General features: G+C 33.4%; 1 protein-coding gene and 1 pseudogene across 1 annotated transcript in view; one reads left to right on the top strand and one right to left on the bottom strand.

The window, feature by feature from the left end:
* The window catches only part of CNTN5 (contactin 5), a 534,453-nt gene that overhangs the window by 411,731 nt on the left and 97,981 nt on the right, over positions 1 to 24,741 (top strand). Inside the window, exon 15 of the mRNA XM_042959596.1 lies at positions 22,215 to 22,373. Coding sequence (XP_042815530.1) covers positions 22,215 to 22,373 — 159 coding nt within the window. The remainder of the gene's footprint in view (positions 1 to 22,214; positions 22,374 to 24,741) is intronic.
* Positions 15,093 to 15,190, bottom strand: LOC122231583 (annotated as a pseudogene).

The raw sequence follows: 24,741 nt of genomic DNA, 5'->3' as shown, positions 1-24,741 counted from the left end.
CAGCTGGATTTTATATCTTATATATTTTTGAGTCACAAACTATAAGGTGATCAGATTTCACTATGTATTTTGTCCCACAGACTTAAGCTATTTTTCTTACATTATCCATCTTGATATAAAAATGGCATTTACTATCACTTCACATTTGTGTAAACTTGTTGAGGTAAGTTCTTGGTGTGTGGACTATGTGTTAAGTTCTGATTTTGTTCATTATTTAGTGAATACCTACTGTATGCCACGACAATTCTAGTATGCAAGAGGGAGAAGTGATGAGATGGGATTGGGTATAAGTGCCTTCTAATGCCATGAGAGAGAGCTTAACCTTTATGCTTAAAGTTATGGATATCCATCAAAAGACCAAATCAGGAAAGGGATGTGAGTATATATACACTGTAAGAAGATAATTCTGAAAACTGCAGAGGGTGTTTTCGAGGAGAGTAGACCAGTGGCTGCTAATAGACCAAGTAGGAAGCTATAGCAATAATCTTCACAAGAAATAAAAAAAGGTCTGGAAAAAGGCAATAATAATGGAGATTAAAAAGAGTGTACATATTGAAAAAAATAGGACACAGAATCAATAGAACTTGGTGGCTCACTGTCTGTGAAAAATGAGAAGGAAGAGTAAAAAATTAATGCCAGTTGTGAGGCTTAATTTAGCGGTCAATGGCAGGGAGACCATACATTCTGGCAAGACTAAGACAGTTCCGAATTAAACTAGGAGTGACAGAGTAGTTATTATTGAAGCCCCTTCACTTTCAAAATTTTCCTGGTTTTGATGATAAATTATGTAACCTCCCTAATGAATGATCATGCTTTTCATGTAGTCTGGAAGGTAAGGAGAGAAGTGGATTGGGAGTAAAGGGACAGCATTTAAGATAAGGCTCTCCAGAGAGAAATATTCTGTAAGCAAATAGATTTGTGGCGATGGAGCTAGGAGAGAAACATTGAAGTTAATATGTAGATTTAAGCACAATCAGATGGAAATGAAAGTACAGAGATAGTATGTAAAGAATGAAAAGATAAAGACTCAAGATAGAAACTCAGGAAACACTAATGTTGAAGAGGAGGAAGAATCTACAAAGACTGAGAAGTGGCTGCTGGAAAAAACAAGCTACTGGGAAAAATCCCAAGGAAATCAAGTCCTAGGGACAAAGAGAAAAGAGAATTTCAGGAAGGACAAAATAGGCAACGGTGTCAAATGCAAGTAAGATAAGAACCAATATTTACCATTAGATTGAGCAATTTGAAGGTAATGATAACCTTGGCAAGTGCAAATCCTGTGGCATGATGGGTGTAATAACCAAATTACAGTAGGAGCAGAGAGGTGAGCAATAATACATAAAAGGAAAGCATGGACTTTGAAGTCAGACAGACCATTTCACATCCTCACAAGCTTTTACTGGTCATGTAACTTTGGGCAGGTTGCTTAACTTTAACCTTGCTCACCTTTCATTCACTCATACAACACTGATTCATCAGACATTTAGAAAGCATATAATATGTGGCAAGTGCTATGCTAAGAACCTGCTAGCCATGAACACCTTGTGTCCATGACATAGAGGAAGATATCTTTTTACAATGTAATATAACGAAGATATCTTTTTACAATGTACCATTTTATACATGAGCTGGATGAAGGACATTTGTTAATCCAAGAAAGAGACAGAAGATAGTGTAGCTTATCTTGCAAATAAATACAGATGTATGAGCAGCACATTTTACTCTCTGATCATAAGCTTCATTAATAATAAAACAACTAACATTTATTTAGTTCCTATATGCCAGGCACTGTGCTAAAGGCCCATATGAATTATTTCACTTTATCTATTGAGCGTATCATATAAAAACAATGAGAGGAATACTATTTTTACTTCCAACTTGCAGATAAGGAAACTAAGGCTCACGAGATTTAGGATTTGTGGAATAGTGAATAGGCAGACTAATTTCAAAGTAAGCAATTTAAATTACTATACTGCCCTCCATCATCACTTGCCAGATCATTTTCATTTTATTCATTATTGTATCCCCTGGACCTACTTAGTTCCTGACACATTATAGTTCCCGACAAATAGTAATAAATATTTGTGGAAGGAATGAGGAAAGAAAGAGAAAGAAAGGGGAGAGCAGGGAGGAAGAAAGAGAAAAAGAAAGAGAGAGAAAAGGAAGGAATAAAGAAGGAGAGGGAAAAAAAGAGTCCTATAAGAAGGGAATGGAGTGACAATCTCTGTGTTGGAGTCAGAACATTTTATACATAAACTGGATGAAAGACATTTGTTAAGCCAAGAAAGAGATAGAAGATAGTGTAGCTTATCTTGAAAATAAGCAGTTTTTCACTCACATCTGCCTTTAAGAATAGGTCTCACACTCTGTAATCCTCTTAAGTTTCTAATCTTGGACCACATGACCAGGAAGCTTAACATTATTCATCACCACTTTCTGTCTTATATTTTCGTCTCAATGACCACCAGACAAATCTGAAATTTATCTGACCCCCATGCCTTGCCAATCATATAAGATATCAAATTCTAATGACTATTTTCTGAGGACATCTTGTGGGACTTCCTACCCAGACACTCTAGGTTTTGGTAGAAAAGAATCACTTCTGGACAAAACGTCACCAGGATTACTAAGCAATAATAAAGAAATAGACCTTTGTTTGCATGATCTCTTCTCATTCTCTCATTTTAAACTTTCTTATGATCGCCACAATTATGAAGGAAAGATAAAACTTCCAACTGCTTTAAAAAGCACCTGACTTTCATTTCAATTGTTACTGCTGATCTTTCAAACCTTCGATATTCACGGGGCTCCTGGTGGCTCAGTCGGTTAAGTGTCCGACTTCGGCTCAGGTCATGATCTCACGGTTTGTGGGTTCGAGCCCCGCGTCGGGCTCTGTGCTGACAGCTCAGAGCCTGGAGCCTGTTTCAGATTCTGTGTCTCCTTCTCTCTGTGACCCTCCCCCGTTCATGCTCTGTCTCTCTCTGTCTCAAAAATAAATAAACGTTAAAAAAAAAATTTTTTTTTAATTAAAAAAAAAAAAAACCTTTGATATTCATTATTTCTTACCTACTTACGGGTAAATTATGTCAAAAGTCATGAAAACAAAACAACACAAAATGAAAAACGGTGTTTAATGTTCAAAAGGTTGTCTTAAACTCACCGATATTATTACTTGGGCAAAATACCGGAGTACTTATACCTGTGTTCATTTGTTTTAATTGTTTGGAAAAATCATCTACTTACTCCCTTTTCATAGTTTTTATAGACACAACCTAAACCAACCAGCGATCCTTTGTAACATGTGATCTTTTTAATTTCCTCAATGCATTTGTTTTCTGTGACTGTTACATAGATTGTTTTAGCATGTCTTTTCAGTATTGGGTAGTAATTTGTTTTCCCATAAAGCCTACAATACACAGTTTCACACAGCATATAAATACTACATGGCCCTTCTTTCATAACCTGTATGTGGTAACCAAGCATCTAAATTCCAAACAAAACATCTGTGGAAGATCAGCCCAATGACTGCTCACACCTCCGAAAACAATGGAAAATTGGTAAGTTAACTTTAGTCTCTATCCTAAAATCTTGTTTTATTTCAACCTATGTTCCAAAATACTCAATTCTTAATTATTTTCATTATTTTGTGTAACATGACATGTAGCCAAGTCTCTGAATGATTCTTCATTGAACAACACAAAAATCCATGAATATTGAACAGAGAGAGGACCAGCACTGATTGGAAGAAACTTTTGCTGATTTTTACTGAAGATTAGATTTTGTTCTCCCAAACACCTGGCAAAGGTAATGTCTCCGTTTCACTAAGTACTCCTTAATTTGGAATTACAAAGGCAATTAGCTCTCTAATGAGTTAGAGGAACTGAGGTGAAAGAGTAGGGGAGAAACTGAACAGCAGATGATGTCTGTTAATGCCAAGAAAGAAAAGAAAAGAATCAGTGAATCATTCTTGGTAAAAAATATTTCATATAAATATCTCTCCCTCTTGTTTTTATTTTTTTAAACTAGAGTGTGTCTAACTTTATTTTTTAGTATGTATTAGGAAAATCTAATTTGACACTTTATGTCTAAATATTGGCAGTCATGAGCACACGGGCCTCTACTCTATGTTGTTGATTGAGTATCAGTAGGTCTTACATTCAGAAACTTCTGGATCATTGCTGAGGTACCTGAAAACTGAGGAGGAAAGGGGGAAAGATACTTCCTGGCTTTATAGAAACAGTTCATTAAGATAGAAAATAACCACTAGAAGATTCAAAGTGGGCAGGCATTCAGAAGCTGAGATACAAAAGTGACAGCTGCAAGGTTATTTATGGCAATGAGAAAATAAAATTGCATAACTTTAAGGTGTATAAAAAGTAGCAAGGAAAGGTCTTGTGTGTTTGTGCTTCATTTGGAAAAGCAGTATCTTTGGACAACCCACGCACTTAGCACTAGACCTAGTTTATAGCTGGTGCTCAGTAAATGTTAGTTGAATCTCAATAGCCTGATTTAAAAATGATTCAAATTGTTTAAAATGGCTGTGTAACTAGTTTGCACAGCCAATACACTGTAGCATTATAAAAATAACCCAGCCCCAGCTCTCAATCTCACTCTGACACTAGCTGGATAACCATAAGCAAGTCATTTTACCTCTTTTGGATTCTTCATTTGTAAAATAGGCATATAATATCTAATCTGAAGATTTAATAGGAGACTGAAATGAGATCTCAAATGGTAGAATGATTCTCTGTAAATGGTAGATATTATTGTTGATATTCTAAACTAGAGAAAGAATTTTTATTTCTCTAATCTTTAAGGAAATGAATCATTGTTCTTCATGGTATATATGGGCAGAAAAATGGTATACATTTCTCCAACAGTTAATCCTATTTGATTATCCATTGACTAAAATATCCAGTAATATTCTGATTGTTTTGCCCATTTTGTTCAATTAAAATTTTATAATACATGCTAAAGGTGATTGGGAGCATTTTGACTGTTTCTCCTTCTTCAGGGTCAAATCAGCATGTTTATAGGTTTGTCATAATTTTGCTCTCTGCTGGTTTATTGTCATTAGGATAAACTGCGAAACACCATCAGGACCATCTCAGTATATTCAGTAAACTGAAGCAATGACAGCTTGTATCACTTTCCTGAAGCGTGAAATATGAGTTCATATTAACACATATTTACATGTATTAAAGATTCCATTGTGATGGCTTCCATCTTTGAGCAAAATGCAATATTTATCTTAGTGTACAAAGGAATTTTCCAAATGTGAAATAAATGCTGAAGGGCTTCAGATACAGAGAAACCAAGATGATAAGACAGAGTTTAAAAAAGAAGTTAAAAAGTTAAATGCACAAATTATACTTCACTTTAGAAAAAGTGTGTAGATGAGCCTATGATGGATAGTTCTAAGGTACTTTTTTATATATAAGTAACGATCATCAATATCTGCATATCTAATAGCTACTAACTTGATATCACACAAAATACATACTATAAAATTGATTTAAGTCATAGTATTCAATATTTTTAAAACATATATTCATCTATGAATGTTTATATAAGACTTTGCCATACCTTCAGTTTAATTGACAATGAAACAATGCAAAAATTACAATAAAGGTTAGAAAGCTGTTATAAGCCACCAAGGGCACTAAAGGATTTGGAAGTACTGCACTTGTAAAATAAATACTTAAATTTTTAAAAATTGAAACCAAATAGTATAAATGATTTTAGGTTCCCTGGAAATTATGTCTTAGATTTTAAAATATCCTAGGTAAAAGTACAAAATTTCAAAAGACACAAATATTTTTTTAAAACACATAAGGTAATCATCTATGCCAAAGCATTAGCTTTCTCATTTGTCAGCATTCTGATTTGGCTAATTTAAGTGTTCATTAATCACAGAAAACTATAACATAAAACAAGTCTCTTTGAATTATGTGCTTTGTTCAGGAGGTTATTGGTTCATATAATTGTTTATTTTGTGGCAACTCAAGAAATAGAACTGTTATTAGTAAACTTCATTTGGAATACCTAATCACTGTTTCAAAGACATTTTATCACCTGATCTGTATGTATCTGTAAATCAAAGCTCATATATTTGTCTCACAACCTCAGCTCACAGAATGTTAAGTCAGGCTAATAAGCAGCATCAATCATACCCCACTGGATGAGATAGAGTGTATTACAGACACTCTCCCTGTAATTCATCCATTATATGGAACATCTGTTACAAGTTATCCAACGTTCAGGACTGCTCTATTTAAGTGTTCTGCAAGAGCCCACTGTCTCCATTTCTCCAAATGAGGTAGATGGTGGCATCAGGATTATACCAAATTCACTGTCACCATTTGACAGCAGTCATCTTTCAGTCTGTGCCGAGCTCTTAATGTTACATTGCATAGTGGTATATGTCTTCTTATAATTGTATAGCGAAAAATCCTCAGAGTATAAAACAACAACCATTGAGATAACCCTAACACAGTTCTTTCTCCATTTTTTCTCAGCCATTGCCAGCAAGTTAAGCACTTAGGAGTAATACTTTTTTTTTTCAAGTCCTTAATGGGCTACTGATTTGCTCAGTTAGTTAAAGCATGAAATTAATGACCCTAGATACATGTTTGTCAACTTTTGCTCATTTCCATGGCTGTGAAACATGTCCCTTATCTTAACAGATATCTTGTAGAACATGTTGTTGGTATCAAGGAAAATCATGAAAGAAAATCTAAATAAACGACAGTAAGTATAAATGGATACTTCAGAAAGAAAAAAAAACATATTAAGGAAAGTTTTTAACTTACTGTTTAGTCATAGTACTGTCAAAGATGCACCCGTCTTAAAGAGAATGGGTTTATAAATATGTTCCCTAGTGTGTCTTTGGAAATAATAATTCTAAATTCACTTCATGGTATAATTGGGAACACAAGCCACAAAGGTATCTATAAATTATTCATAAATGAATAGTGAAAGTGAAAAAAATTTAAAAGTCCATGTGTTATTTTCCTGATCTTAATTTGCATTGCAGAGTTGTAATGACTCATACACAATAAACTCAATATTGGATTTATAGAAAGCTTTGCAGAAACATGGCACCTTGCATATTTTAGCACCACATATATTTTTTCCTATAGGTTTTCTTTAATTTATTTTTTTCTTAGGATTTATGTAATATTAACTTAATAAATTAACTTCAGAATAGCATGGGTTGCTTAAGGTTTTGTAGTAAACAAGTTGATTATTTTTATTTGTTCTTGCAATTTGTACAATAGATCCTCAAATGTCTATTTTCCATTTCAGAAAGATCACCTTCGATGGATGGACAGTATTATTTTTCTATTGGAATATACACAGTGTGCCCAACTTCAACTCATGTAAAACTACATTATTTATGCCTACTGAACTACCTGCAATTGTTGCCTAATTTACCTTTCATCTGAATTTTGTGATAATTGACTGAAAAGTGTTTATACTTTTCTGAAAATAAGCATAGAATTCTTTAAACATCTTGACCGTAGTGATGAGGAGAGTCTCACATTGGTAATTAAATGCTTCAGCCAAAAATGGCAACAGTCATTTTAGCTCATAACTCACTGGTCTGAACCAGTCACACAGCTCCATCTAATGCAAAGGAGTCAGAGTTCCAATAACAACCACATGTTCACAAGTTATACTTACTAGGATAAATGTCATGAAATTCCAACTTTATAAGACTGGTGTAGGGAAGGGATAGTGTCGTTTTGTTGTGTTGTGTTTTGTTTTACTTACAACATAAGTAGAAGAATCATCATACCCTCAATAAGATTGCCAGAAACTGGTGGGCAAAACATCTTTAGAGACTACCACTGTCATTGAAACTACCCTGGCAACTTCAACTGAGCAACAATACAATAAAACAACATTGGAAAAGTGATTTACTGAATCATTGCAATTTACTTACATTTGCTCCCAGAATGTTACTGCAAAGGTTTTGCAATTTTAGCATTAAAATTGATCATTAATATTTTTAATAATTAAATAGATTGTCCCCAAAATTTTCCTACAGCCACTGAGGGCTTGGTCTATGATTTCAATGGCTTCTTTCCTTTGACTTTCTCATGTGTTATCAAACTCATTACCCTCAAAACCCTCTGTTGTCTGGCGCCCACTTTCCAACATTTTCACCCTCTTCTGTATTCTTTCTTCACTTTGATTCAGCCACACCAGAATCCTTTCTGTTCCACAAATGTGCCAAACTCATCAACACTTAGGAATTTTGTCATTGATATACTTTGCCTAGAAAACTTGCTCATAATATATATGTGGTTAGCTGGCTCCTTCTTATTTATTTTTAAGTGTCTCATCTAATGTTTCTCATGTCTCTTCCACCTGATTTTCACCCTTTATTTTCTTCTTTGCATTTATTATTATCTGAAACTATCTCATTCATTTGTTCTTCTTCTCCTCTCTAGAAAGTAATCCTTACCCCTAGGGTATGGCATACAGTAGATATTTCTTCAATATTGTTAAGCAAATTCTTAAATGTATGAATGAATGAATGAATGAATGAATATCTAATTATCTTTCCCAAAGTGAGTAATTACATTTTTTAAATTAATTTATTTATTTTGAGATGGTTCGGTCGGGGGGGAGAGTCAGAGAGAGAGAGGGAAAGAATCCCAAGCAGGCTCTGCACTGTCAGCACAGAGCCCTATGTGGGACTCGAATCATGAACCATGAGATCATGATCAGAGCCCAAATCAAGAGTCCAACACTTAACCAACTGAGCCACCCGGGTGCTCTAGTAACTACATTTTTAATAATCAGATAAATAGGGAAGACTGGGCAGGGTAAGGAGTAGTAACTGAAAACACAATAATCATAAGCACTTAATATTGAATATATTCCATGTCATATAAAGCAGAGAGACCCAGTGAAATAGGAGGTAAAACTATGTGGGAATGATGTGGTAGGAAAGGGTTTTCAGAAGTTTCTTACAGCTGCAATCACAAAACAGTTCTTTGAAGCTTGGCATTACCATCTTTATAAGTACCTTGGAATTTTTTTCATGAATACATCCTATTTTTTGCAGCAGACACACATACACTCATTTTTACAAGAAATGTTGATTGAAATGCGCCTTGGTGACTCAGCCAGTTAAGCGTCTGACTTCAGCCCAAGTCAAGATCTCACAATTCACAAGTTTGAGCCCCACGTCCAGCTCTGTGCTGATAGCTCAGAGTCTGGATCTTGCTTCAGATTCTGTGTCTCCCTCTCTCTCTGCTGCTCCCCTGCTCACACTCTGTCTCTCTCTCTCTCTCAAAAATAAATAAAATATTTTTAAAAATTTAAAATAAATCCTTTTTTAAAAATTTAAGAAATGTTGATTGAAATATTAAAATATTGAAATATTTTTAAAAATTTAAAACTTGAAACAATGGATAAATCAATTTAAAAATCTGATTTAGCTTCCTTCATGAAAGCCAATAAACTTCCTTCCTGTTTCAGCGAATTTGACTTAGTTTTCATATTACTTGTAACTGGAAGCATCAAAGGCAAAAGATAACTGAAATACTTTTAAAAATGTAAAATAAATTTTGGTTTGTGAAAGATTAACACTGGAGATGAAAACAACAAACAAACAAACAAACAAAAAACAAGTCAATTGGGAAACTGATAGAACAGCTGGCCAAATAGAAGCAAACAGCCAGATAGGTAAACACACAATGCAATGAAATTATTGAAGTGATTTCAAAATTTACCTGTAGGGTAATGGAATTTACCTGTAGGGTAATGGAATGATCACTTTTTGATAGAGAGTTGGGGCTTATTAAAGACGTACAATATTAACCAATGTATTCCTATGACAATAAAGTTCAACAAAGTATTAAAAATCAGGGAATTTTAGAGCAAAGTTGAAAAACCTAATTTTAATTAAACCTATAATTTTAATTAAATTTTTAATTAAGCCTATAATTAACTATCTTCTGTGTTTCTCATTGCTACACCCCCTTAAAAAGAGGAAAAAGAAAAAAAAAGAGTGGGTTGGAGATGTTACCATGTAAAGATAAAAACAAAAAGCTTAATATGACAGATTTGAATGATGAAGGCTGACTGTATACCACGAGACCTCCTTCTCATGTAGCCCTTATCATTTTTCAACTAAAATGACTCAGGAATGTACTTTGCATCTCTAGGTTACAGACAGTTCTTTAGATACTGAAGCTGAAAGGATGGTTTTTCCAGTGAAGACTTCAAGATGACTTCCTCTGGGCTAGTACTTAAGATGGGACAGGTCACTTTATTATTATTGTGTTTTGGTAGTAGAAGGGGATAAATAGATATACTAAAAGACTGGAAAATACAGTCTTTTGAAGAGAGGGAAAGCTGCTTAAGTTCGATCAGAGTAGCAGAAGTCTATAAAAACGGAGAAAAGTAGGTTGATGGAATACCTTGAAGACCAGGACAATGAGTTTGAACTTTGTTATGTAGATAGTGGACAGCCAGTAATTGTTTTTAAATGGGAGGTGGACTAACACATTAGATATTATAGGGGAAGAGTAAAAAATGAAACATTATTCCAGAATTTCATGCATGGATAAATTAGAAGAATAATGGGGAATAAAGGGGAAATCTGAGTCACCATTGTTCAAATAAATTGTTTACGTGTTATGTTTTTTCATAACCAGAAACAGAGGTGACTGAGTTTGAAGGTTGGCATGATAAGTATCAAGGAAGTTACACTCACCTATCAGGCAGGTAGATTTCAGGTATGAATTGAACTACGTATAACTGGTGACCATACAAGTTAAGTGGAGTTCATGAGAAATTCAGGGGAAGATTCAATAAATGTAGGGATGTACCTACTGCAGTGGATTAAAGCTACTGTTAGAGGTTTCATGTCCCAAGTAGTAGATCAAAATATACATGACAGAGCTTCAGGGACACAGGTTAGGGCCCCTACAGTTCCAAATAAGGCAACATAATAAGGTGCTGGGCTGTCAGCTGGCTAATGTATCAACTGACTGTATAAAAACTTGCCTCATGGATGTAAAATCTTAGTGGACACATAAGCCTTTTCTTTATCATTCCTATTTAGTTTCTTCCTATATACTCTATGTAATTAGAATCTAACTAATGAATTTTTCTTTGTTATTTGCATTTAGTTTTTAATATTTCAATCAACATTTCTTTTTTAAAAAAGGATTTATTTTAAATTTTTAAAAATATTTCAGTTATCTTTTGCCTTTACTGTAACTTGCCAGTTACAAGTAATAGGAAAACTAAGTCAAATTCGCTGAAACAGGAAGGAAATTTATTGGCTCTCATGACAGGAAGCTAAATCAGATTTTTAAATTGATTTATCCATTGTTTCAAGTTTTTCCCAAAGACTCAGGTTGATTCCATCTCTCCACTGTTGTCTACAATGCTGGCCTCACCTTAAAGCTCATGGTAGTCATAGGCTGGCTGCCAAGAATAATAGAGATTTAGTGCTTTCTTATTGCCATACAACAAGCAAAAGAACTAGCATATCTCTACAAGTGTCCATCTCTTCATCTGGTTTTGACAGTCTAGACCATGAACCAACACACCACGTAAGAGGATTGCCATGATATGATTGACTTTTTCCTAGCTTCCTAAATAGATCACCACAGGGGCAGGTGAGATCGCCCTTAATGGATAGCCCAAAATGGATAGACTAACCAGGGCCACCTATAGACTTGTAGTCAATTCCCTATACCACATTGGTGCAAGTAGAGTAAATATTAGGGAGTCAACCACAAAGTCTACTTCATTTCTATCATACATTTCTGCCTTTAAATCCATTTTCAAGCCATAAAAAATTTGCCCCTGCCAATAATCATTTTAATGCTATGAAATTTACATTTTATATGTCTGTGCTGAATTATGTGAAGTAGTCTTATGTAATAAACAGAATGGAGGGGTGCCTGGGTGGCTCAGTCGGTTAAGCGGACGACTTCAGCTCGGGTCATGATCTCGGGTCCGCGAGTTCGAGCCCCGCGTCGGGCTCTGTGTTGACAGCTCAGAACCTGGAGCCTGTTTCAGATTCTGTGTCTCCCTCTCTCTGACCCTCCCCTGTTCATGCTCTGTCTCTCCCTGTTTCAAAAATAAATAATAAAAAACGTTAAAAAATAAAAAAAAATAAACAGAATGGAGTTGAATCTCTGATACATATGAAATTAAGAATCAGAAATGAACCACAGGTCCATCACTGGGGTCATGTGACCTTGAATGAGTCGCTTGAACTTTCTGAGTCTCTGTTTTCTCGTTTGTGGAAAGGACGTGTTAATACATGATTTGCTGTAAAGATTGGAAAGTACATAACACAGTGCCTTAAACTTGATAGGTGGACATTGAGTCATTGTTTCTGCACTATTTTTTTTTTCATTTTACATTAAAAGCTCCCCAGAAGATATTGTGTGTTGAATCTGCCAATAATGGTATTTTTTTCTTTTTCAAATTATTTTCATTTTCTATCTTTCCTTTTGATAGAACCAAATGTGGTACATAGGTTCTGGTTTTATTGGTAAAACATAAAGCATAGTGAAATCATATGACATTGTCAAAGTTACCAAGCTACTGAGAGGCCCAACCAGTGCTAGTCTAGCTATTTACAAAGTCCTTTTTATGTACATTACCCTATGTAATCCTCACAGTAATAATAAGATTGATATTATATTTCCCTTTATAAAATGTTAGGGAACTGAAGCTTAATGAGGTTCAAAAATTTGCCCAAGTTTCAGAAACTTATACACAGCTCTTACATAAAGATCCAGAGCTGGGATAAGATTCTTCAGACTATTTATGAAATCTTTTTTCTTTAATTTTCCTTGAAATATAAGGTGCATAAAATTTCCTAGGAATTTTGTACAAAATACAATTCTGAGGCTTTAGGCCACAAAAATTGAAATTTAGTAGTTATTGAGTAAAGAAAGTAAAACTTGAGCAGAGATTTTGAAATTTGAAGACTAAACAGGTATTAAATGGTCAAAGTGAGGAGGGACAAAAACTTCATGCCATTGTATAGATGACAGATAATAATAATAATAATGATAATGATATATAGAAGATAGATAGATAGATAGATAGATAGACAGGAGATAGATAGGTACCGAAAGAAAGAAAGAAAGAAAGAAAGAAAGAAAGAAAGAAAGAAAAGAAAGACAGGAAGGAAAGAAAGAAAGAAAGAATGAAAGAAAAGGAAAGAAAGAAAGAAAGAAAGAAAGAAAGAAAAGAAGGAAGAAAGAAAGAAGAAGAAAAGAAAAAAAGGTGAGCTTTAATAATTGAAAACTAAATTGTTTTTGAAAAAAATAATTAGAACTCTTTAGCACTTGTTTCCATCTTTATCTGCCACTGGTAAAAATAGAGTTGGTTATTTTCATAGAATTAAGAACAGGATGAAAGGGTCACTTAAGTTAGTAAATAATTAAAGAAATCTAAGAACACCCTCTAGATGTAATGAAGAACATAATGGTGCTAAGGAAGTATCCCAGGAGAAAGAAGGAAAGATGCAATACTATTCAAAGTTGGACGTTGTCCATCAAGTATAACAAGGATACATCAGGATACATTTTCTTGTATAAAAATAAATATATTATCAATGAAATCATACTTCCTAAATAGGTCATGGCATAAGTCTTTATACCTAGTATAAAGATGAAAAATTCAGCAACTAGCTATTAATAGGCATGAGTATGTGATGTGCTACAGAAAATCTATTCACGTTATCGACTATTACTTTTTTAACTTACCTTTTACTTTTTATTATTTTTTTGAGTATAGTTGAAACACAATGTTATATTAGTTATAAGTGTACAATATAGTGATTCAATATGTTAATAGGTTATGCTGTGGTCACCATAAGTATGGCTACATCTGTTATCACATAATGCTATTACACCATTGACTATATTCCTTACACTACACTTTTTATTCTCATGACTTATTTATCCCATAACAGGAAGCTTGTATCTCCTACATCCTTTCACCCATTTTGCCTATTCCCCCACATCCTCTTTTCTAGAAACTATCAGTTCTTTGTATCTATAGGTCTATTTTTATTTTTTATTTGTTTTGGATTTTGTATTCCACATATAAGTGAAATCATGTTATTTGACTTCCCTTGTCTGCTTTATTTCACTTAGTGCAATACCCTCTATGCCCATCCATACTGTAGCAAATGGTAAGATCTTCATCTCATCCTTTTTTATGAGTAAGTAATATTCCTCTCATTCTTCTGTGTGTGTGTGTGTGTGTGTGTGCGTGTGTGTATCACATATTCTTTATCCATTCGTCTATTAACACTTAGGTCGCTACCATATCTTGGCTGTTATAAATAATGCTGCAATAAACATAAGGGTACATATACCATTTTGAATTAGTGTTATCATTTTCTTTGGGTAAATACTCAGTAGTAGAATTACTGATTCATATGGTATTTCTATTTTTAATTTTTTGAGGAACCTCCATAATTTTTTTCCACAGTGGCTGCACCAATTTGCATTTCCACCAACAGTGCACAAGGGTTCCTTTTTCACCACATCCTCACCAACACTTGTTTCTTATCTTTTCGATATTAGCCATTCTTATAGGTGTAAGGTGATTTGCACTTTTATTTGCATTTCCCTGATGATTAGTGATGTTGGGCATCTTTCCATGAGTATGTTGGCCATTTGTATGTCTTCTTTGGAAAAATGTCTATAAGTCTCTCTGCCCATTTTTAGTTAGATTATTATTTTTTTGGTGTTGAACAGTGTAAGTTCTTTATATATTTTGGATATTAACTCATAACTGAATATATCATTAGTGAATATCTTCTCCCAGTCATTAGGTTGACTTTTCGTTTTGTTGATGATTTCCTTTATTGTGTAAAAGTTTTTCATTTTGGTGTCTGCTTTCATTTTCTTTGCCTTAGGATACATTGCTAGAAACATGTTTTTATAGTTTATGTCAAAGAAATTACTTTCTATGTTCTCTTCTGGGAGTTTTATGGTTTCAGGTCTTACTCTGAGGCCTTTAATTCATTTTGAGTTTATTTTTGTATACAGTGTAAGAAAATTGTGCAGTTTCATTCTTTTTTTTTTAAATAAAACACAAATTTGTATGAATGACTTTCACAGGGACCATACTAATCTTCTATGTATCATTCAAGTTTTAATATATATGCTGCCAAAGGAAGCACCAGTTTCATTACTTTGCATATAGCTGTCTAGTTTTCCAAATGTCATTTATTGAAAAAACTGTCTTTTGTTTTCATTGCATATTCTTACCTCTTTTGTCATATATTAATTGACCACATAAGCATGAGTTTGTTTCTGGACTCCCTATTCTGTTCCACTGAACAATGTATCTGTTTTTGTGCCAATACCATACTGTTTTGATTATTACAGCTTTGTAGTAAGTCAAAATCTAAGAATGTGATATCTCCAGCTGTGTTCTTCTTTCTCATGATTGCTTTTGCTATTTGGGGTCTTTTACTATTTTATACAAATTTTAGTATTATTTGTTCTAGTTCTGTGAAAAAATGTTATTGGTATTTTGATAGAGATTACATTGAATATGTAGATTGCTTTGAATACTATAGAAATTTTAACAATATTCTTTCAATTCATGAGCATGGTGTATCTTCATTTGCTTTTGTTGTCCTCACTTTCTGTCATCAATGTTTTACAGTTTTCAGAGTGTATGTTATTCATCTCCTTGATTAACTTTATTCCTAGGTATTCTTTTGGGTGCAATGTGAATGGAATTGTTTTCTTAATTTCTCTTTCTGCTACTTCATTATTAATGTATAGAAATTCAACCAATATCTGGGTATAATTATTTATCTTGCAACTTTACTAGTTATTAATACAATTCATTTATTACTTCTTTTAGTTTTTTGGTAGAGTCTTCAGTGTTTTCCATGAATAGTATTATGTCATCTACAAATAGTGACAATTTAACCTCTTTATCACTGATATGGATGCCTCTTATTTCTTTTTGTTTTCTGATTGCTGTGCATAGGACAAGTGGTGAAAGTGGACATCTTGTCTTATTCCTGATTTAGAGCTATAGCATAACTTAAAGCTCACAGTTTTTTACCATTGAATATGGTGTTAGGTGTAGGCTTTCATATATGGCTTTGTTATATTAAAGTATGATCCCTCTAAATCCATTTTGAGAGGATTAAACTACTATTTTTAATGAAATGTTTTGCTGTTACTTATATATGGGCTTTTAAGTTGGGTCTATGCAAAATGGTCCTTTGTGCTGGTTGGTTCATTTCATGTAATTAAACTACATGATAAACATTAAAATATTCTTTGTGTCTTGAGTTATTGAGCTTATTTCTCTGCATTAATCTAATCTTTCAGACAATAGCTGAATCTCCTCTTCACTCAGTTAAAAAATCATGTTCAGGACTTTGTTGCCATGAATGACTGTCTTTTGCTGCGGCATAGTCCTGCATGTGTTTAGAAAAGGTGTTTGTCCCCAAGCAATATTTATGGGATTAGAAATAGAACTGATTTAGTATACCATGGCATATTTGCTATCAATTTTTTATTATAGTTTTAAACAATATAAGCCAAAGATCTGTTTAATGTTTTAAATCCCGGCAAGTTTAATTTTTCACTTAAAAACTCTATGTGAAAAAAAAATGACATGAAAGTCCCCCAAATCAAATAAAGTAAAAACAATGTGAGTCTGCATAAAATGTAAAATATAGCATGTAACAATAGGGTATTTGTTGAATCAGTAGGTGTCAGATTCAGGCAGAGAAAGTAATGCTATCTATGTAAGAAAGGGTCAGAAAAAAATGATTGACATGGGGAGTCAGTGGCAGTTAGGGGATATTTTTTTAAGAATTTTTCCTCAAAAGAGGTTGGACAATCACATGACAAGAACTCAGCCTGGATCCACCAGTTGTTGTCTGCAAGGAGAATGGGTAATGACTTCACAAGAAGTCATTTCCTACTTATTACCACATTATTTTGTTATAATTTACTTTGAACAGGAAATACCAGTCCTCTGGTTGTTGAAAGTAAAGCTGAACCATGTTCCTACCTTTTTCCCCAAAGCAGGAAGACTCTTTGTGTCCTTTTTTTTTTTTCTTGAGGAGTTTTCCTGTTTCAAGTACTCCTTCCTCATCTGAAAAATAAGAGTTGAATGAGATCACTGAAGTTAATTTAAAAATTCCAAGGCTGTATACTATTACTTAACTACCACATGAAGTCTTAGATCCTTGTTCCCAGCATAACGATAACAGCTTTAGAGGTTACAAAGAGATATGTTTTATTTGTTTTTCGGCTTTAAAAGTCACTGTCTTCTCAAGAGAAGAAAATTGTCTAACTGAATATTAGGCCAACAAAATGAGTTGATCTGATAGCAACCTAACAACAGTCCTAGGGAGACTTTGATTGAGGATAAATTAAATTCATGAGAACATGGCTTCTGCCAGGGGACTTTGTGTTTTGTCATTTGCTCAGCAGTCCTCACTAAGAAAAAATGAAGAGACTCTGTCCATTTTTCTAAATTATCTATTTTCAAATAAAATATTTATTTTAGTGACCCTATATAATGGCATTGTTGGGGGATGAGGGGGAATTTCCAGATTCCTGCCAATCATATACTGAATTATTACAGCTAAGTAAAAAGTTAATATTGACTTCTGTTAAATGAGAAGCATTTGTATAACATTCAGACACTAGTTGCTATCACACATTTGTCATCTGTGAGATATTTATTTCTTATTAATCTATTTTCAAAGATGTATAATGCAGATTAGCAGTAAAAGCCTTTGAAGAGAAAATTTACTCTCTAACAAAAATGTCAAAAAAGAGCAAAAATATCACTATTATTAACAGGCCTTAAAAACAAAGGTATTGATTGTATTAATATAATTTTAATGTAATTCACTCCTCAATATAGACAGGAAGCTGATTACAGCCAGCATTCAGTATATAATGTCTAAAAATGTATATTTTTCTGTAGATGGATCATTAATAAGCCAGTACTAATATAATAACCATAAATCTTATTTTCATTTGTATTATGGTTGAAAATTATATTTAACCTGTCATAAAAGGTAAATCACATCACTAATTTTTCAGAATATTTTTACAGTAATATATTTATAAAAATATTTAAATTTATATGGATTTATAAAAATTATCTGTCCACAGGCTTTAATAGGCTTTAGTAATTTATTGAATTATTCAAAAATGCTTATTTGCTTTCATGGAGCTATTCTCTCATTTTTATTACCATTTTATTCAACTGAAAAAAAAACTGCTAAGTATATTTTAATTTAACAAAAAAAGAAGTTACTATATTATATTGAATCTTTGTCTTATATGATAATGACTTAATTTTAAAACATTCTTTTACTTATTAATTATTACACAATATTCCAAATTCAGAACACAACTCCTCTGTCCTTTCTTACCTTCTTTTTCCATCTTTCATCTCTCGTTGTAAAAATATTTATTGGGGGCCTAATAAATGCCAAGTACTATGTTGAATATTTAGTCCAGTGGAAATTATAGAAAAATAATTATAGCCAACTTAAGATCTGCTGTAATGAGATGTAAAATATACTCCCCAGACACTTGAACATAACATTATCATTATCTGGCATTTGTTTTTTGTAAAAGATCTGTCTCTGCCACCGAATTTTAACGTATCTAGAGCTGAAACCCTATCTTGTCCTCCTATAAGGCATTTGCCCCACTCATCTCTCACCACTCAGCACAATGCTTTATGCACAATGTCAGATAAATGTTTGGTTAAATAATATATACTTACAATAGAACATACATACAACATTGGAAGCTTTCTTTAAAGTAATGACTTTGGGGTGCCTGGGTGGCTCAGTCAGTTAAGCGTCTGACTTCGGCTCAGGTCACGATCTCACAGTTTGTGAGTTCAAGCCCCACGTCAGGCTCTATGCTGACAGCTTGGAGCCTGCTTCGGATTCTGTGTCTCCTTCTCTCTCTGCCCCTCCCCAACTTGTGCTCTATGTCTCTGCTTGTTGTGCAGAATCAGAAAATCCAAACAAGTAAAGAATAAAATTTAAATCATCTACATCCTCATTCCCAAGCAATAAACACCATACATACTTTAATGCATTTCTTTCCAGTCTTTTCATTATGTATTTGGGAAGTAACTATACACTTAGATTTACATATAATTTTGTATTCTATTTTTTTCACTTATTATAATGTGAACATTTCCCACATCAGTAAATAATCTTAAATATTAGGCAGTTTAATGGCTACCTAATATTTTATCATAAAATTTAATGATTTAAATATTACATGATTATTGGACAATTACTTCTTTACAATGGTTTGTATTATAAATAATTGCACACAGTGAGTGTCCTGAATACACGAATCTTATTCACTTTCACTGATTATTTTGCTAAGGCCTATATTGGGAAAATAGCCACACATAGAGAAAAATACTTGGGTATTTATTAATTATGTTGTAAATTCCTTTTTGTTCTAGCTGAATTTTTTAAAATTATTTAGAATAAATATTACCTATTGTTAAAAGAAATATACCTTTCTTTAAGAAAACTAACTTAAACATTTTCTAGAGCATTAATACTCATAAAGGCCTCCTCAAAACTCATGTAGTGTTACTTCTACCATTGTCTTTTGGGTCAGATACTGACAAGCCAGCCCAGATTGAGGAAGGTGAAAGAATAGGCTCCACCTTTCAAAGAGGGAATGGCCTGCATGTACAGGAAAAAGAAGTGATGGTGTCCGTCTTATACACAGACTGCCACAAAGTCCTAAATGCTTTCTTCAAATTCCATGTATATATCTACCACATAATTTAAATATGCTTTTCCTTAACATACACTTTTTCTTGTCTTCCCTTCCTTCAGTTAAAACTACTTTCTATATTAACAGTGAAAGGAGAAAGGATCTGTGTACTCCTTGCTTATTTGAACAAATAAGGCATTAAAATCAGATCCAAATTCATATCTTAGCTGTGCCATTCACTAACAAAATGACTTGAGAAAAAACTTCTCCTCATAAGAATGGATCTTCTGATACACACTGCCTACCATAACACGTAACATATAATAAGATTTATTGACTAAGAAACTTATTTATTTATTGACTAACCAATGTCTGAGATTTCATTATAACCTCTATGAAATAAGAATAATGCTAATCTCACAGTGACATAGAAATAAATGAACAAGTTAATGTTTGAAAAATACTTAGTACAGGGCCTTAATACAGTGACATGTGGATATGGTAGCTATTAGTAATATTATTACTGTTAATATTCTTATCATTATTATGTTATCATCATTATAGTTGCTCTTCTATATTCGTGTCACCAGACTAACAACTTGTTACACATCTTCTTCAGCACCTGGACCTCATTTATTTACCTCATCTCATCTTTAGCCACTGTTTTAATGCTTTGCACAGTCATACGGATGACACATCAAACATATTCTTCCATAAGCCCTTCTTACATAAGGCTGACCTTGTCAGCCTTAATAACCATATTCCCCACTCCCCTTCAGATAAACACAAATTCTCATTCAAAAGTAAAAGTATCCTACTGGAATATTCTCTTAACAAATTCCAATTCTTATATCTTTCCATCATAATAATGTGATTTCCTTGATTCCTTTCTTTTATTCTAGTCTATCAGCACCTTTCTGGCTTTACTTGACTCCCTAGCCAACCTTGACACCATGGCTATTCACACCATTGGCATCTTCGATGATGAACAAAACCAAATTTATAAATTCCTAAATCTGAATGGAATCAATTGATAAAAATTTTCACTTCTTGTTTCCTGAAAATGTCATTTGCTTCATGAGGCTTTTAAAATTCTTTTTCCATCTCCTTGTTCCTTCCTCAAAATTCTCTACCCAGAGGTCTTTATTAACTGCCTCCATTTCTCCATCCCTCCACTATTTCTTAGCTCCTTACAGACTAGGTCAGGCCCTCCTGATCAGATGTTGTAATCACCAAATCTGATTCAGCAAAGTTAGACTAGAAATCCAGGAACAGAGCCAAAGAAAGTAGTTAAGAGATCCCATTCAGATTTAAGAATTTATAAATTTGGTTTGTCATCAAAGATGTCTGGTGTGAATGACAATGACATCAAGGTGGACTAGGGAATCAAGTGAAGCCAGAATGGTACTGTAGGACTAATTCAGAAAATAACTTAAAATACTTAAGAGAGGTTTTTATTTTTTTTTTCATTGAAAATAAAATATCCTTACAGCCTGAATTGTCCATATGAGGGAATAGAAAAATATTAATAAAAAACGTAGCATGCTTTTCAGCCACTAAAATAAACCAATAAAATAGAGTGTTTATAAACACTCTGCAGATCTTTAAATGTTATTAGATAACACTATTTTAGAAGTGATAGTACAAAGGTATATTTCTTCTATAATATCACAGTTGTTTCTTGAAGGTAGAGTCTATGTGCACATAGATTATCACTATTCTACGCCAATTTTTCATGATGATAAGGAAAATAATCTTCTCTAATTCACCACTTTCCCACCCTCGCTCAAAATCATCATCATCATCATCATCATCACCACCACCACCACCAGATCACACCTTCCTTTTTAACCCCTCACAAAAATTTTCCATGCCTAACTTCTAGGGTATACCCTTCTCTGGCCTAAACTATCATTATTTCAGAGGTTTTTATATCTCCCTTGTTAAAGTTTAAGCTACCTGAGAGTTACATCACAGTATGTGTACACTGCAGGTTTCCAGAATGTAAAATTAGACCAATACACCTATAGAGTTTTAGTATTAATGGGATCATTTTTGTTTCTGATACCTTTCAGAACAAAGGTTTCTGATTGCCTTTCACTCTATTGTTGCCTCTGTAAACTGTGATATATTTCAACAGTCATAGTTGATATTGACATTCATATTCTTGTGTGTGTTTCTCTTTTTGTTTCTTTTCCTGTACAATATAATGCTAATGGGTAGTTTCTTCCAAGCACAAAATGTTAGGGGGAAAAGTCAAATCTATAATTCAGTTACCGTAGAAATCATGGAAACTGCATCTCTTTTCTCTTTACTGTCAATTTTCATTACTAAATATGTATTTCATCAGGATGGTTAGATAGTTTGATTGGATCTTTATTGGAAATACATTTTCCAACAGCTCCTCTTCATGGCTTGTACTTAAATGTATCCATTCCCTTTTGTCTATAGGTCCCCCAGGCCCACCAGGGATAGTGATTGTTGAAGACATCACGGAAAGCACAGCCACACTCTCCTGGAGTCCTGCATCTGATAACCACAGTCCAATCTCCTCCTACAACCTGCAGGCTCGCAGCCCATTTTCGCTGGGCTGGCAAACAGTAAAAACAAGTAAGAATCTCTAAGACAACATCAGAGGCAACCTGAGTAGCTTCTTATGTCATAAGCTAGCAATCTCAGTAGGATCATTTTGGATTCTGGCAACTGTTATTTATTACAATACTAACCATTGTTTGCCTCCTTTTATAAAGCTAACTTGCTTTCTTTTCCAATTCCCAAGAAGAAACCATATCATTTATATTTGTTTGTTTATTGAAATAACTTTAGATTCAAATGGATATTGTAGAAATAGTACAAAGATTTCCTATGGACCCATTCCTCAGCTCTCCCTAGTTATAACATTTTACATAACAATGGTACAATTCTCAAATCAGAAAATTAACATTGGTACAATGTTATTAACTGAGCTACAGACTATTCATATTTCACCAGTTTTTATATACAAATTTTTGGTGTGCAGTCCCATAAAATTTTATGAGATATTATTTTATAGACTCACACCACCAAGACAATCACATATAGAATTTTTCCATTATTCTAGTTCCTTGTGCTACCTCTTTATAGTCACACACCTGTTTTATTTCCTTTTATTTTATATGTGTTTCGTTTCCAAAAGGAAAATCTAATATAAAATTACATTATTTAAAATAATGTGGCATTTTAATCTTTACTTTAAACATGCTTGTGTAATAATTGCCCTATTTTTAGTCATTTTCTTCCCTGATAGTTTGCTTTTAATGTTGTAGCCACACTCCTATCTCTCCAAATGTGGCAGTCTGCAGGCATATGTGAAATTACAATCACTTGATAGTTATTAGAAACTTATATAGCATATTAGTATTTAAAAGTATATAATATATATAAAATACAATCTTCAGAAGTAGTTGCCCATCCTGAGTAAGGATTTGTGATTTTGTTTTATTTTATATATAAATATAAAATTTACTCTGTTTAGAAGTAAAATATAAAAGTAAAATTTCTGAGTGCAGTAAACATGAAACTCAGTTAACCAGAATGTTACAGAAGTAGAGTGGTCCATTTTGCTGCTTAAATAAATTAAGTTTAAACAGAAATTTATTTTTGTATAAAAATTTACAATTTGGGAAAGAGGAAGTATACTCATCTGTATGCAAAATACTATTAGCTTTTTTTAAATATTAGTTTCCTACATTAACTTATAGAATTTATCATTATAATGTACTATACGTATATACATATTAATTTGTAACATATATAATGATGGGTATTAGCTTCATTTCTGGCTCCATGTCAACCCTGTGATAGCTCTATAGATTCAAGAAACTGTGGGACTTGGGGTTCCTGGGTGGATCAGTCAGTTAAGCATCTCTCGGTTCAGCTCAAGTCACGTTCTCATGGTTTTGTGAGTTTGAGCCCCGCATTGGGCTCTGTGCTGACAATGAGTCTGCTTGGGATTCTCCCTCTCTCTCTCTCTCTCTCTCTCTCTCTTTCTCTCTCTCTGCTGCTCCCCAGCTCACGCTATGTCTCTAAATAAATAAATAAATAAATAAACAAAAATTTGGGGAATCTCTAGGTTCAACAGATAATTCTGGAAAAATCACAAAGTCAAGCCACATGAACAGGTTTATTCAAGAAAACTTATAACCTCTGCCACAGTGCTTTATGTTTTCATTTGTGTGACAGCACAAACTTTGCTTTGCAGCCAGGAAATGGATTCACCTTAGATATGGTGTTGTGCACTCACCATGAGCATTTTCCTGCCTGTAGCTATGCTACATGCCCACTCTTGCCACACTGCCCATACTTCGTGGGACATTTTCCTTATGAGCACATTGCAATACATACAAATGTTTTCTTGTTCATTCCATGCCCATGTTTTTGTCCTTCTTACCTTAACACATGACATGGCAATCCAGGACATCTAATCTTCCTCCTATTACAACCAGTTTCCTAGTCACTCGTATCTTGATTTCTCACATCTTGATTCACCTGCTTTTATTTTTGTTGTTTGATAGATAGAAAGAATAAAAGTGTATGTATGTGTGTATATAGATACATATATAAAATGTAGAATTTTTTGGCAAAGGGAAAATAAAAGAGAGATTGTGTGTATGTGTGTGTGTGTGTGTGTGTGTGTGTGTGTGTGTGTTGCATGTGCATGTGTGTGTAGGACTTAGGCATTTGGACTAAATGTTATTTTGGGGTGTTACTTGTTTGAAAAGTCTCTCCTATAAAGTTGCATTGTAATATTTCTAATTTAACTTGAGCACTGGAACATTTTTAAGTTGAGAGTTCTTTTAAAATTCAGTTCAGCAAGTACTCATTAAGAAATTTATGTTTGTACAATAATTATAAGGAAATACATATCTCTCAGATATATATTTCTATAAATGATCAATTTTATTTGCTCTTGATAAGACTCTAAGTAATAGAGTCTAAT

Source organism: Panthera tigris, chromosome D1, assembly GCF_018350195.1.
Source record: "Panthera tigris isolate Pti1 chromosome D1, P.tigris_Pti1_mat1.1, whole genome shotgun sequence".
Classification (NCBI taxonomy): Eukaryota; Metazoa; Chordata; class Mammalia; order Carnivora; family Felidae; genus Panthera; species Panthera tigris.
Note: the sequence above shows the minus strand (reverse complement) of the source record. Positions and strands in the feature narration are given on the sequence as shown.